Here is a 16,388-nt window from a genome sequence, read left to right as displayed (position 1 = left end):
ACCCAGAGCCCTTCCAACACTTGCTGTATTCCCGTTCCTTGTATTGGTCCATGACCACCAGCTGCCTCTTGCTTCCGATTTGGGATTGCGGCTTGTTCCCCACGCAGCACCTCACAGGACACAGGTTTCCCTTCAACTACCGTGCCTAGCAGCTGCCGTATTACAAATTCCCCAGCTTTTCCCCTCATTTTATAAACCCCAGTACAGTTTGGCAGAACCAGCGATCAGCTCCCAGTGAACGAGGAGGCACTCAGCAATTCGCAGCACGGGGACTGGTGCCCTCAAAGGCGCCTAAGATCCCAGCACCTACTTCAGGGCCAAATTCCCTCCGGTTTCCACTGGGATTAAATGCCTAAATATTGCAATGATTTGGGCTCAAGTCACAGGGATCCCTTTTTGGCTTCCTCTGACCCACAGTGCCAGGTGTCCTTTCTCCGAGTGTTATCCCCTGACTTTCACTTAGATGAGTTTCCTTAATCCTCTTTACAGCTCAGGAAAAGCAGGTGTCCTTTCTAAGCTAGCACAGACGAAGCAGGGAGCGCACCTAGGAGAAAACCCAGCACACTTCAGAGACCACCAAGGAATTCATTAATACGCACGGACAAATTTATCGCCACAAAACCAACGCGCTGCCGTGGGAAAAAAAACAAAAAAAAGGAGAAGTAAAATGCACTGTCGACAGCTTTTTTAGTTAAGACAAGCTCACACTGAGTCACCACGTAATGGGCCTTTAATCCACAAACTATCTGGCGCCGGGACCTCTCTTCAGCCCAACAACTGGGCTCTGCTACACAAAGCCAGTGCTGCTATACATACCGGCATATAAAAACTCCAGTTGCCTACTTTGCATGAAGGTGAACAGGAGACCTGAACCCTGCGAACGTGCTTTTTATAGCACTGCTGAGTAAGTAACGCTGAGAGGTTTCTAAGCGGAGAAGTACTAGTGATGGTAGCTTTTTCCCCACCTGCAAGGTCTTGCAGGCATATACAGAGGAGGGGATACTTTTACCTGATACCTTACTCTCCAGCATTCTGAAAGCCGGCACAGTTCCTAACAAATAACCCATTCAAAGCCCCTGATAAAGACCTAAATGCAGAATATATCCAAACATGTCACTCTTTGGAAAATGAGAGTTAGCAGATCTCCCAGGGAAGATGTAATCAAATGGTTTTCACGGAACTTCTAATCATTATAACATACCCTCAACACTACACCGTAGGCTTTGAAGTAGCATCATAAGCATGTTTAAAATTCAGTAGATTTTATATGGGCTTGTGGGCTGCTTCTTCTCTTAACTCTTCTTCCTTTTGCTAAATCACAAAGTTCACTATGGCACAGCATGTCTCCACTGCAAATTAATAAAGTTCACTCACATGAATCAAAGGTGTATTTGCTATCTCAACCATAGATTCAAAGTTTCTCTGTGTTTATGAGAACAGTGCAGAATATGGAAATCTCCTTTGATTTCTTTCCTCCTTCACATTCTAAACGCAATTTTGTATCTTTATTCTTCCAGAAACAGCATAGTTTATATACTGCAGGGTACAGCTGACACAGCACAGCGATTTACTCCCTGCTGAACTGCGAAATGACCCAGACCTTCCCCAGGTTATTAAGCCTTTTAAGTCCTTAGTTTCTCTGCAGGCAAAGACGCCATCAGTTCTTGTACCGCCTCTGTATGTGTGGAACAAGATGTAAATCACTTTGGCTGCTGAACCACGCTTAGCTAACCCGCAGTAGCTCTCATTTACGATGATGTGGCTTCAACTAAAAGCATCCCTCTGCAGAAAATGGGAAAAAGTCACAAACAGAAAGCCTTCACACACCAGCAAGCAAGTCATCCAGCCTCGCTAGGGTTTGTTTCCAAGCACCAATGGTTACAGTAAAGCTGTACATTGCAAATCATGAGCACGATGATTGAAATGCTTCATCTACACCATACAGCATCACTGAACGCCTCAGAGACGTTGCATTAAGCTGCTGTGCTTCTAACTGAACAGACGCCGTCGCTTTTGTTCTCCTTTAATGGCATTAATCCAACAACAACAAAAGAAACCACAAAATTTCAAAAACACGACAGCTTCCTGCTTTTCTTCCCCCCGCCGTCCCAGCAGCTCACGAGTCCTGAGCAGAATAGCTGATCCAAGTTAAACGAGGTGCAACACAATCTACCACCTTTGGCACTTATAGCACCTCTCCAGACAGACGATAAAAGTTGGTTACAGATTAAACGGTTCCATCTTTCCGCATTTAATTCCCTTTAAAAGCACGCAGACTTCAAAGAAGCTGATAAAAGCTGCAGAAGCTGCAGATGCACGGCCGCGCAACCCCCATCCAACAATCCCTCCATCTCCAAACCAGTTGGGCAGGACGTAAAACTTGTGGTGGGACTTTTGGGGTGGATGTGTGCACGCACGGAAACTAGCAGTTTCTATCAGTTTCCTGCCTTCTAGGATCTTCCTTCACGACTGAGCAGAAACAGCTGGTAGTATTTCAAGCACTGCATTTCTTAGCGACATGAGAATTACCATCCGCAGTACATCTCCACACCCTGTTTATCCTGGTTCTCCCCAGGAAGGCAGACGGGCATTGCGTATTCCACACCCTGGGTGGCCAACTCAACTGATAGAGTCTAAGAAGTATTAAAATGAAAGAAATTGAATGCATCAAAAACCAGCATGCTGAGAAAGGGCGGTGGAAGGGGAAGGGAGCATCTGCTTTTTGATCTTGGCTTTAGAATTAGCTGGATGGTCGCACTCAAAGAGTTGCAGTCAGCGGCTCTATGTCCAGGTGGAGACCCATGAGGAGTGGTGTTCCTCAGAGGTCAGTGCTAGGACTGGTGCTGTTTAACATCTTTGCCAGTGACATGGACAGTAGGATCGCATGCACACTCAGCAAGTTTGCTGATAGCACCAAGCTGTGTGGTGCGGTCACCACGCTGGAGGGAAGGGATGACACCCAGAGGGACCTGGACAGGCCTGGGAGGTGGGACCATGTGAACCTCATGAAGATCAACAAGGCCAAGTGCAAGGTCATGCACGTGGGTCGGGGCAATCGCAAGCACAAACTCAGGCTGGGGGATGAAGGGATTGAGAGCAGCCCTGAGGAGAAGGACTTAGGGGTGCTGGTTGACGAGAAGCTCAACATGACCCGGCAATGTGCGTTCACAGCCCAGCAGGCCAACCATGCCCTGGGCTGCATCCCCAGCAGCGTGGGCACAGGGCAAGGGAGGGGGTTCTGCCCCTCTGCTCCACTCTACTGAGACCCCCCCGGGAGTCCTGCGTCCAGCTCTGGAGCCCTCAGCACAGGACAGAGCTGGAGCTGTTGGAGCGGGGCCAGAGGAGGCCCCAGCAATGATGCGAGGGCTGGAACCCTTCTGTTGTGAGGAAAGGCTGGGAGAGCTGGGGCTGGTCAGCCTGGGGAAGAGAAGGCTCCGGGGAGACCCAAGAGCAGCTGCCAGTGCCTGGAGGGGCCTGCAAGAGAGCTGGAGAGGGACTTTTTACAAGTGCCTGCAGGGACAGGACAAAGAGTGATGGCTTTAAACTAAAAGAGTGGAGATATAGATTAGATATTAGGAAGAAATTCTTCACCATGAGGGTGGTGAAACCCTGGCCCAGGTTGCCCAGAGAAGCTGTGGCTGCCCCCTCCCTGGCAGGGTTCAAGGCCAGGTTGGATGGAGCTCTGAGCACCCTGGGCTGGTGGAAGATGTCCCTGCTGATGGCAGGGGGGTTGGAACCAGGTGATCTTGAAGGTCCCTTCCAACTCAAACCATTCTGTGATTCTATGATCTTCAAGTTCATACAATCTTTCTTCACATTCTCTTGTTCTATCCTATTTATTTTGTCCAGCTAGCTTTAACTTTGGGTTGGGGTTTTTTTGTTTGTTTGTTTGTTTTTTTATCCTGAACTGGAAACACACTGTTTGGATATTTGCCAGAAGTCAGTGAAGTCACCTACATATTTGTTAAGAGAACTGGTTCTTTAAACAAAGGTAATCTATCAGAATTTCTGCAAGTATTCAGTAAGGCACAGATGAAAACAAATTGGGCTGAAAAACCTGGGAATGAATACAGATGAAACTGTGATTAATGGTCCGGCTAAATACAAGCTATGAGAAGATGACCACCCATGCAGAAGCTAGACACTGGGACAGTTCCTCAAGAATTGGTCTGGGATTAAACTGCCACTTGTGACACATCGGTGAATTCCTTTTTAAAATTCATCATGTATTCCCACACACATGTGCCCAAGCACACACACACATATAAATACGTGTGCAAATATATGCGTGTTTAATGCAACGTCCTGAAGATATCTGCCAAAGCTTAACATTTGGGAGGCATTGTCAGTACAGGAGAACAATATTAAAGAATGAAATCACCAAATAACGTTGAGGAACAGAGTAACAGAATAAGGGGTAATGGAACCAACTATACAAAACACACTCATGCACTTAGAGACTAACAAGAAGAACTGATGCCACAAGGTGGAAAAATCGCCAATTAAAATACAGAAAGTGTCACAGATTATTCAGTCACAAATTTCCTGCAAGCACTAAGAAACTAAGCATACGAACAATGTTACAGGTCACATTTCTCCAGTGAAGATAAAGACATACTGATGCCACACTACATGGCAGAACGCACACTGCCAAGGTCAAGGTTCATCTACTCAAGCATTGTCTGTTCGACGCTGGAAGAAGAAATCCTGGCCCTTGAGTGAGAATCTGAAGCATTACCACAATATAAATAACAATTTAGTTGCCAGTACTAAACAAATGAGATGGTCCTAGCAGCGTTCTAAGCGCCCAACAAGCTTAAAATGCTGCCTTGGCATCGCAGGGATCTCCAGCAGAATAAACGCCCCTGAAGCGAACTAACTGTAATTTGAATCCCTGTCACCGAGCAGAAATCCAACATCACGGAAGACCGTAAATACACACGTATGCCAGCAACGCAGTTACAGTATGTTCTGCAATTGTTTGGCTGCAGCAGCAAGGGCATTACTGATATAGCTCATGACCTTTTCTGCACCGCCATGACAATAAACGCTTGAAAGCCGGCCTTCAGACATACAAACCCAAGTCAGCTGACGTAGGTGTAGTAGGTACCTGCAAAAGACAGGGAAGGATGGGAAAGAAAGGCAAAAAAAACCACCAAATGGCAAGAGAAAAACCTACTCCGACGGCAAAAGAACAGGAGCAGACTAATTCACGCAGGGGAAGGGGCGGTTCTCCGATAGCGATGCTGCCATCTCGCGCTTCTTGTTTTAGGGTCCACATACGTTAGAGGAGACCAAACGTTCTGTAGAGTTGACAGGGGCTGTCAAAGCTAAACATCAGCAACTAAAACACGAGTCATAAAATGACGATCTCAACAAGCTGCCAGCAAGAGATAAAGCCCTTTATCTGTGCCTGTATGTATATGATACATATGTGTACATGAGACACTACGGGCAAGAAAAGCACAAAGGGTAAAGTACTTCCCACATTCAGTCAATCATTTATTTCTCTGCTGAATTTCCAAAATACACTTGTATACAGAGAATGCATCCAGTATCGAGCAGTATCACTTCACTAGCTTACAGATCCATTCAAACAGGTGTTGGCCTTTACGACAGACTGGTATAACAGAGCTCAATAAATGTAGAAAGTTTATTTTCTCTCCAAGTCATTTCTTGGAGACCTTAAAAAGTAAAAATAAAAATCAACTGCTATTAAGAAGTTCTCTGTTCTTCCCTCCTCAGAAAAACCACAAAAAACCCCAAACCAAAACCTGCATTGTTCTCAGCCCACCAGAGAATTCCAGACTTTAAAAAAAAAAATTAGAAAGATATTACCACTAGGAAAACAGTAAGAAATGACCTATTGTTTTTGTTTCTGAATCCTGTTGCATAATCAGTACTTTGAAAAGCTTACAGGGCTTGAAATAATTTCCACTGGCACACCAAAGTGTTTATAGCTCAGGAAAGTCTCGAGATAATCTGATCATGACAAATTACACCAATCTATTCTTTTCTCCTTCCCCAACATGGTAATCCCAATTTTATTTTTGCAGTCACATTGTCTCTAACTTCCACAGCTCTCTACATGTGCAGCCAGCATTCCTGCAGTATCAAGGCATCTCGCACTACACTACATCGTGCAAGAAATCGTAAGAAACACAACTACAGGTCTGCAGCGAGGCTTTTTCCTTTCTTTTCAGGACACTCGGGAATCGCTTTTGCCAAAAGAAACATGAATAATTCCCCCTGTAGTTATGGGCAGGACACAAGGAGATGCAGATGCAGTTCCTAGCTTAATATCCTCCCCAGGTATTTCGAGCCCACCGCCAACTTCTAATTCTGACAAAAAGAGAGGGACAAAGAAAAGAGAAGGGGGAAAAAAAAAAAGATTTTGCTGTGCAGAGGAAAGAGCCAGCCTATTCCTGCTGCTGAGAGAAAGGCTGGGGGTTATGTGTCTGGCTTGCCAGCTGGCCAGCTCACAGCAGCACGTGCTTCTTTGCGTCTAAGCAAAAGGGACACGGACAGGAGCTAAGAATACAGCGGGAGAGAAGGAGTCAGGGCCCGGGGCAGAAAAGGAAGGAAAGGAAATTTACAGTGAAGGGGAAACGTAAGGCATTACAGGAGGGGGGAAAAATAAAACCAGAGAATGAGGAAGAGGAGAAAAGCCAGACATTAAAAAGATAGGACAAAATTTTGGAAGTCCAGCGTCCGCAGCTCCATAGCTCATGAAATACCCTGTCAGAGGCAGCTAGATTTGTCACCTTTCTTGGCCATTTTAGACACCCTGGATGAGCTACCAAAAGCCCTCATCTCATTTCTTACTAGTTTTACTTTACACGTTTATTGTTGCAGTATTCCCAAAGGCTACTACTACTCCGGGAAATAAAAGAGATTGAGGATAGGGTTGTGCAAACAGGAAAATTTTTGTGAAGGGGAAAAAAAGCTACTTTTTTAGGAGAAGTTCCTCCCGATGTGTGGTGTTAACATGACGCTCTACCTCCCAGCTAGCTCTACGCAAGGCTTATTTTTAGATGCTCTCTGTCTGACTCTGCACGGGGATGTTTCTTACCTATATGGCTCAGTCCCAATTTACAGTCTTGCAGGAAAAAGCCATGATTAGGACAAAGAAGCCAAGACTTTCTATCACTAGCAAGGCTGAATTCAGAAATAACTTTTGCAAACTACGAAATAAGACTTTTCATCTGCTAAAGCTTTACTTCAACTCAACCAACCCAAAAAACTACGCCAGTAATCAGCAAGAACCAGCGACCCTTCGTTTGGCACAAGGAAGCAGCAGTGCTGATGGTGTAAAGCGCAGCAAGCCAGGGGAAGTGCAGGTGGACAGAAGCAGAAGGTGTCACTGGAAGCCCTCGTACTGTTGGTGTCCAGGCAGTAAACTTCAAACGGTCACTGACTCCTCCATCTTCTGCACCCTTTTTTGGCTGTGGCCCAGTACACCTCCTGGAGGTGGTTTAATCCTGGAACAAGGTCCGTTGTACGATTACCGGATAAAGATAAGATATTTGATAATCGCACACTACCAACCTTGTTTGTCCGTGGGTTTAACATCAGGGGCTTCCCTTTTTCTTTCGTATGTGCGCTGCGACATGCCATCGTACAGGGAGCGGCGGCTGCTCTTAATCGGGAAAACATTGTTTTTATTTTTTATACCGCACCTGGGAAAAGGAAAAGAAAATCATTCAGATACAGAGGGAGTGGAACTAACGCTCATATTTGAAGGCCATCTGTTGTAAAAGAAACAGGTACATGCTAGATAAGACACTTGGCTCTAACACTGTGATAATAACCCAAAATTGCCTTGTGGCAGCCAGAAGGAAGAAAAAGGAGGAAGGCTCTATGACCACAAGAGTCCATAAATGAGTGGAGAGAACATACTGGAATACTAACGTGAGCTAGCACTATGCCGTGGGCTGCAGTCAGCCAGCATTCACTAGGTACAAACCCAGAGCAGAACTGCCATTAGCAAATATTAACCTTCTGCGGTGACCCGTGCAACTGGCACCAGTGCAAATACCAGGGAGGACAGAATGACTTGGGCTACTGCAGCAAGAAAATTTAAGCTGAGTTTCTCCAACAGCTTTCTGACAATGAAATCTTGTGGCCTGGGCAAGAGAAAGGAAAGAAACTATGTCTATTAGCATATTAAAACCAGGTTAGGACAAAACGTAGAAATTAAAATGGTCAAAAATTCACCGAACTCTGGATTCAATGCTTAGATTTTTTAAATTCCAAATCTAAAAAAAAAAAAAAAAAAAAGGTTGTTTTCAGAGAGAATATATCCTTTTCAATAAAGGATATGTTTCCCTAATAAAATAAAAAATCTGTCAGTACCACTCAAAATCTTAGCTCTTAATCTCGCCCGGTGATAACCACTCTCAAACCCATTTCATTCAGCTATTAATTGCAAACTCTTCGGAGAAGAAATTATCATGTATTACATTATTACACATACATGTACACAAGCATTTATATGCTCGTATAATGCAATACCACAAAGGTGTACTGGTCTCATCTCTAAACATTATTTCACCAAGACAGGGAGACAACAGCAATTGCAGCGAGACCTTACACAGGACCATGGCCTGCATGCAGACGTACACAGCTCAGATGCAATGTCGTGCAGAATCCTGACATGGGGAGAGGAAAAAAAAATAGATCCCTTTAACACTAGGCCTATACAGTCCATGGAGGAGGGCAGAGAGCCCGGGTCAGCGTGGCAGGGAACCCTTCTCCCCCTCTGTCACAGCTGGCGGTCCATCATCCCCTGGCCCAGCTGTATATTCACATCTGAGACGCACGCAAGGAGAGCACAGCAGGTATGAGACGTTTTTAAGGAATGAAATGATGCATGGCTTGGATTTTTAATTTCTTCCAGATGGAAGCCAAAATTAGATTAAGGAACAAAACTTCATTATCTTAAATATAGCCTGAATACTTTAGAAGACCTTTCTATAATCAGATCTACACATAATCAACTTTCAAGAAGGCAGACTGATCTTCTAAGTTACAACCTAAGGATTTTCTACAAAATCTTTCCAAGCATTAAAAGAACATGCAAACATTTCATCTTTTTCATCGTCAGTCATGTCCAAGTTTCTCTTCCACCCGTTATAAAGCATAGAGGGAAGCAGCACTGACATTCAGCAGGATCTCTTTCTCTCCTCCTTTATTTGTTTGTTTAGGCCTTGCAATTCAAAAAAGTCCCACTCAAACCCCATGTGTTTAGTTGTTTTGCGGTAAAGAACATAAATTTACTGTGTGGAGACAGGAGGAATGGAAGCCTTGCCAGCGCTACAAACAAATGTTGCTTTTAACACGATAATTCCTCCCCAAACCAGCTCGCGGTGGACTAAACACAGCCGGTCTGCCAGAACCCAGGGCAGCTGAAAATCAGGATCAGAGAAGCAAAATCAAATTTGCGCCACGAAGCAGGCAGCCTTTCGGAACGGCAAATTCAGTCTTCACTGTTTCTAACACCGATTGCTCACTTGGCATCGTTACACAGCTGTGAGTCCACCTCCTGACGCACGTGAGGGTAAAAGCCATCGGTGATTCCAGGGTCGCCGCAGACCTCAGCCCGCATCCCATCAGCCTGGCGTCAGCGCGGCTTCAGTCTGTCGCGAGCAAACACCTCAAACACGGAATTAAAAACCAGGCCAAACACCACACCTTATCTCACTCCAATTAAATTTCAATTACTCCATTGCAATTAATGAGCACTTAAGAACCGAACAAGATTGTGGCCGAGATTTCTCCTAACTAGATCAATTAACTCTCTAATCAACGAGAGATAGAGAGAGGGAGAGAGAGAGCACGCACGAGAGAAAGAGACTTTTCAGGGGTGTGATTCAAATCTTACAAATCTTAACTTTCTCCTCTCCTCTGAGGTGCCACACTGCCACAATGATTCTCTCGGTGGAGGCATCTCAGATGCAAGCCGGAGGAATCTGGCTTCGTTTTCCACTCAGTCCCTCTGTTTAGATCCGGGAGATACGATCCCAGTTAATTTATATCCAGCACAAAACCTGACTGGTTACTCAACCCTGAGCTCTCCTTCCCCTGCTCTTCTAATTATTTCCTATCTCTGTTTCATCTTCTATCTCGCACATCTCTAACTCCTTTTGTCACAGACTTTAAAACCCTGTTTAGCAAGAATCTGTCTCTGGAACTCAACATGACCTACCCTGAAGCCACAAAGCCAGCATCCTTCCCCATCCCCTGTCCATGCTCCTCTGTAGGAGTTCTGTGCTTTGCTGGCATGGCCGTGGCCCTCCATCATAGAATCATTAAGGTTGGAAAAGAACTCTAAGATCATCAGGTCCAACCATCAGACCATCACCACCATGCCTCCTAAACCATGTCCTGAAGTGCCGTATCATTTTGAACACCTCCATGACTCACCTACCTTCTCCTCCCATCTCTGCTGGCCACCAACCTGGCAACAACAAGCCACCCATCTATCCAGGTCCTTCTGCTTTAGAAGTCCTAATTCCTCCTCAAGAATACATGCACAGGACAATCCAGTAACCCTGAGGATTAATCTCGATTCAGCAGCTGAATTACAGCAAGCTGCATGGACAGGTCTGGAAGAAAGGTCCCCAAACCGATACCTGGTTTCAAGGAGATGAACGGGTTGGGTCCTGCTGCTTTGCGGGAAGGTTTTTAAATGGTTTATGATGGGTTTTGTAGAAGAGAAGGCAGGCTTGAGATGGTGGTACTTCAACCAGAAGAAAAAGGAGAGATGATTGTGACAGTAGAGGCTGATAGAGAATGGGGCAGAATGTCAACTGAGGGTGTCCTGGGTTTGGCCAGGACAGGGTTAATTTTCACCGGACTCCAGGAAGGGGCACAGCCGGGGGTGGGGGCTGACCCCACCTGGCCAAACAGAGCCCGGTGTTCCATACCCTGTGCCGTCACGCGGGGTTCTGGTGGGGGGGGGGGCGGCGCTGCGGGAACTCTCTCGCGGCTCGGGAGCGTGCGGCGCCGGTGCGGTCCGAGAGAGCGGGTCTGTTTTTGTCGTGTTTTCTCCTTATCTGTATCGTTGTTGTTCTTGTTTCCCTCTGTTTGCTGTTCTGTTAAACTGCCCTTATCCCGACCCACCGGTTTCTGCCTCTTTCTTTCCATTCTTGTCCGCACGCCGGCGGGTGGAGGGGTGGCCGCGTGGCACTTTTGTTGCCGGCGGCAGCCGAAACCAAAACAGAGGGAAAGACAGGGAGAGGGGAGGTTGCAGCGGTGTGAAAACATACACGGAGGACTGAGGTTGTGCAACGTCCTGTAAGGAGGAATTAGGAAGAGAGCAGAGGAATTGAAAGAGGAATAAAATTCCTGCTAAAACACGTGTCAGCATAACCAGAACAAGGATATCTTCTCTTCTTTCAGTACTTGGCAATGGCAAGGACTAAGCAAGACCGCGGTGCGCCACCAGACTTAATCCAATACAACTGGTAATTGTTGACTTATTACCACATACATGCTGTGTCACAATTTGAGAGGATTAAATTCTGCAGCATAGCAGATGACAGCTCTCTTCTGTGCCTTATCAGGAGGCATCTGGCCAGGTCAAACTAATTACCAACACTGCACAAGTGCCCTTATCTAGGAGCAAATGTTTTGCTGCTGCAATTATGGATTTGTTAAATTGCAAAAGCTACTTTTAAGGGAAAGGTTCATCATACTTTCAAAAGGTACAGTGACATTGCTCAGAGAGCCAGGAAGCTCCGTGTCCATTAAAGCAAGGTCTGCTTCAATTACTGCACAAGCTACCCAACTTGTGGATTACACCTCCAGACTAGGGAGTATCTCTCAGCGGACAGAACTTCTGCTTGATGACTTTGCAGTCACCTTTCAGTTCCAAGGATGGCTAAACATAAATATATTGCAAGTATTCCTGAAATCCTGCGTAAATGAACAGTTCTGGTCTCTCACGTACAGAAATTACCAAGACCTGTGTGCTAAGAGAAACTTGGTTTCAATAACACAAGCCGCAATTATTAATTCAAGGCCTCAAAGAGTTTCCAGTCTTTCTGGCCTGAAATAGTTTTGTTTTTTTAAGAACCACTCCTCTAGGGCCAGCAAACATTTCCTCTTCCACACCCACAGCAATCTGTCCTGCGAGTCTGCTCTATCCCGAGCCCAGTGTAGATCCACCATTGCGCTCTGGTTTCTTTTTTTTTCCCCCCCTAAATAAACAGACAAGCCTTGCCTACCCAAGCATGACACAAACCAGGCGCACACTAGCCGGCTTCATCACTTCAGTAATGATAAAGCAGTCTAAAATTATTACATTAGGCAAGTACCAACTACAAATGTGTCTCCTGATTAGACTTTCACTTAAAGAAAGCAAGCTTTCCCCGCATCATCCCTGCAGCGGGTGCTCTGCAGCTCAAGGGGGAAGGGGGCATTTCCATTTCACACCAGGAACACCCCAGGAGCAGAGAGACGCGGCTGGGCGACGCAGTTCTGCACGGCACCTCCGACACTCAGGTGCTGTCAGGGCAAGCGAGCAGAAAATGGTAATACTACTACTTCAGGTTCCTTCCAGCAAAGTCCTGGGCTGTCGTTTTAAATTACATTTCTAAAGGTACCTCAAGCTCTGCAAATTAAAAGGAACAATCACGTGGGGGGGTGGGGGGTGTGTGTTACTAATAAAACATTCGGCAGCAGTGAGTAGGTCATTTTGGAAGCAGATCTTGAAACCACTTTTCTTCCCTCTTATTCTGAGGCAACCAGTTCAACAAGGAGAAAAGTTAGATGCTGACTACTTCAACAGAGTAAGTAAGTTCACCATTCGAGGCTTGAAACTTTCAGCAAACAAAGCCCACTTAGGTGAATTCAAATGAGAATAATTTCAGAACACCTTTGTAAAAAGAGCCTACGTTACTTTAACTTACAATACCAGCCAACTTCTCGCAGCACAACTAGGAAGTAGGACTGAATTGTTTGGTGTTGGAGTTTCGGTTCATAAAAGCTCTCACTTATCACACAACATCAGAGAGCTATTTTCTTACACATTAATGTTACTGACCTAAATATTTCTCTTAAGCAGCAGCAGTCCATTATCTTGTACTGTGGGAACTGCAGCAGCTGCAATTTTGGCTTACTCCGATATGATATATTCACGTTCTTGATTTTATTCCATTTGTCTTATTGGGAGGGCTAACGGTGGTGAAGGTGAGCGCACCTACGTATGTGAGACAAAGGCTTTATCCTGCAGAATCGTCAGAGGGGCTGCAGAAACAGCCAGCCAGCCATCATTGCTTTACTCTGGAGAAACGGTACACAGCTTAGAGCTGTTTTCTTCAGTTCAAAGATTTTTTTAGCTACAAGTTGAGAGAGAAACAAGGATGTTCTCAACAACAGCCACGCACTTACAAAAGGGAATTCCTCCCGGGAGAACAGCTCAGCAGTCAGCACGGAGAAAGCAAGCTGCTGGCTAACTCAGAATTATGGAGATCACACAAAGCATAAGCCTGTCAGCTACTTATAAACCTCGGTGTGCATGAAAGTTTGGACTTCTGAAAAAAAAATCTCCCGCTTAAATCACAGAAGAATCTGAAAACTATCCATATGCCACTAGTTACCAGCCGCAGCAACAGCAAAGTGTTCCTTCTGTTGCAATAAAGGTGCTGCCACCAGTAGTAAAGATGAACATTCAACTAGTACTCACTCCAGCATGGCACACCACCACGCATTTTGACAGCTTCTTTCGTCGCCTGCAGGAGTAAAAGCTTCAAATCTCATCCACACTCACGCTGCCAACGTGCAGGATTGTCAGAAGTTTTGTCCTGGGACTTGCAACACGCACTTTCTCTTAAAATACATGCTCAGAGTAAATTTGTATAGACCTGATGACATTTAAAGAGCCAACATCATGCTGGACACTGCTGGCTGCACCCACACATGGATTATTTGAGGAGTTTCATATTCTGCCCGGCTCCTTGTATTACCCATGTGTTTATACACATATATAGAAAATTTCCCTTCGCTGCTCACTTCTAACTTTTTGGAATTCAGAACACAAAAAGATACCAAATAATTAACAGCTTGCCTGGCTGCAAAATCAGGCTCTTTCATCAGCCCTTTATCAACGCTGCTGTATGTTTTTTCAGGTTTCTTCAGGCCGCTGGGAGATTCATGCCGTGACACAACCCACCCAGCCGCTCAGAGGCCAGCATCTCATACCACTTCACGGTAAGGTGTGGCGAGGTCTTGTACCACTTCACGGTGTGGCGAGGTCTCAGAATCACAGAATGGTCGGGTTGGAAGGGACCTCTGTGGGTCACCCAGTCCAACCCCCTGCCAAAGCAGGGTCACCTACAGCAGACTGCACAGGACCTTGTCCAGCCGGGGCCTGAGTATCTCCAGAGAAGGAGACTCCACAGCCTCTGGGCAGCCTGGGCCAGGGCTCCGTCACCCTCAGAGGGAAGAAGTTCTTCCTCATGTTCAGCTGGAACTTTCTCTGCTTCAGTTTGTGCCCGTTGCCCCTTGTCCTGTCGCTGGGCACCACTGGAAAGAGTCTGGCCCCGTCCTCCTGACACCCACCCTGCAGATATTTAGAGGCATTTCTAAGGTCCCCTCTCAGCCTTCTCTTCTCCAGGCTGAACAAGCCCAGCTCCCTCAGCCTGTCCTCATAGGAGAGATGTTCCAGTCCCCTCCTCATCCTCATAGCCCTGAGCTGGACTCTCTCCAGTAGCTCCTCAGCTTTCTTGAACTGGGGAGCCCAGAACTGGACACAAGACTCCATATGGGGCCTCACCAGGGCAGAGTAGAGGGGAAGGAGAACCTCCCTCGACCTGCTGGCCACACTCCTCCTAATGCACCCCAGGATCCCATTGGCTTTCTTGGCAGCCAGGGCACGCTGCTGGCTCATGGTCACCCTGTCGTCCCCCAGCACACCCAGGTCCCTCTCCACAGAGCTGCTCTCCAGCAGGTCCGCCCCAGCCTGTACTGGTGCCTGGGGTTGTTCCTCCCCAGGTGCAGGACCCTGCCCTTGCCCTTGTTGAACCTCATCAGGTTCCTCTCTGCCCAACTCTCCAGCCTGTCCAGGTCACGCTGAATGGCAGTACCACTTCACGGTACGGTGCGGCAAGGTCTTGTACCACTTAACATTATGGTGTGGCAAGGAGCGCGGCACCGGCGACGGCGGCATCCCTAACTGCCGCTTCTTCAACCAAACCAGCCGAGAGGCACAGAAACCCCAGGGGACCGCAGAGGCAAGCTCGAACACCGCGGCATTTCCTCTTCCAACAGCCGCCCGGCCGCCCCCCAGCCTGGGCCCTCTTCGCTTGTAGGTCCCCGCCATGAAAGTTCGCCGGGGGTCGGAGCCAGCGAGGGGAGCCCCGGCAGCAGCTGCGCCCTGAATTCGGGGAGTTTGGGGGAGCGTCCTCCGAAGGCCGCTACAAACCCAGGGTTTGCTGTCGGAGGGGGAATTTGTCACCCGTTTTGACAGCTGGTAAACACGCCCGGCCAGCGCACGGCCTCTTCCCGCCCAAGCGCGGCAGCCGCCCTCGGGGTTTTCCACCTGCCGCGGGGCCGAGGGCTGCGGGACCTCCCCGGGGTGGGGGTCCCCGCAGAAGGCCGAGCCCCCCGGGGGTTCCCGACATCAGCCGACCCCGGGGACGCGGAGCTCCCTCCGTCCCCCTCCCCGCTGCCGGGGCGGGCCTCGCGTCCCCTCACGGCGGGAGCGGGCTGGCCCCGCGCCCGGGCCTTCCCGGCCCCGCTCCGCAGCGTCTCCGGCTACGGCTCCGTGGCCGGGAAGCGAAGGCCCCTTCTCCTCGCCCCGGCGACGCGCGGGGGGGTGGTTTCGGGGGGGGGGGGGTGGGGGTAGGCGGAGGAGGAAAGGCGGCAGGGGTCGGGGGTCTGGAGTAAAACGCCCCCAAGACACGGGTTTGGCAAGAGACCGGAGGCCCTTCGTTGCGCCATCGCAATTGTAAAATTGTTACCAGAACGGGATCTACCTCGTCCTTCCTGCGGCTGCTGCCCCTCTGAGCGATGCTGGCCGAGGACCTGTTTCTATTGTGCAACAGCTCCGGCTCCCATCCGCCGGAGCTCCGTCCGCCTCGGAGCCTACCACTGAATGGAGCAAACAATGAGGCGCCGGGGAGGGACACCCCGGAGGGCGGGGCGTTCCCCATGACTGACAACACTACGCAGCCAATGAGAAGGAAGCCGACTCGCCGGTTGCTAGCCGCTCTCAGCCAATGAGCGTTCTCCCCCGCGGCTCCCCGCCCTAACAGAGGGGAAACCGGGCCAGGCGCGGCCGGGCGCTGCCTGTTTTATGTTAATTCGGCCAGGCACAACGGCGAATCAGCGTGAAGGGGCGGGGCGGGGAGTCCGGTCGGCGAGGGGGCGGGAGGAGGGGGCGG

At 48.1% G+C, this 16,388-nt stretch overlaps 1 protein-coding gene across 2 annotated transcripts in view; it reads right to left on the bottom strand.

The window, feature by feature from the left end:
• Nucleotides 1–16,084, bottom strand: part of ME2 (malic enzyme 2) — a 39,319-nt gene extending 23,235 nt beyond the window's left edge. For both annotated transcript variants that reach the window (XR_012766619.1, XM_075446975.1), the window contains exons 1-2: nucleotides 15,981–16,084; nucleotides 7,549–7,679 (exon numbers count right to left, since the gene is read on the bottom strand). Coding sequence is in view for 1 of the 2 variants with exons in the window: in XM_075446975.1 (XP_075303090.1) it covers nucleotides 7,549–7,656 (108 nt within the window). In the remaining variant the exon portion in view is untranslated. The remainder of the gene's footprint in view (nucleotides 1–7,548; nucleotides 7,680–15,980) is intronic.
• Nucleotides 16,085–16,388: the final 304 nt, after the last annotated feature.

This window comes from Opisthocomus hoazin, chromosome Z (assembly GCF_030867145.1).
Source record: "Opisthocomus hoazin isolate bOpiHoa1 chromosome Z, bOpiHoa1.hap1, whole genome shotgun sequence".
NCBI lineage: Eukaryota > Metazoa > Chordata > Aves > Opisthocomiformes > Opisthocomidae > Opisthocomus > Opisthocomus hoazin.
The sequence above is the reverse complement of the archived record's forward strand: the minus strand, read 5'-3'. Positions and strand labels throughout refer to the sequence as shown.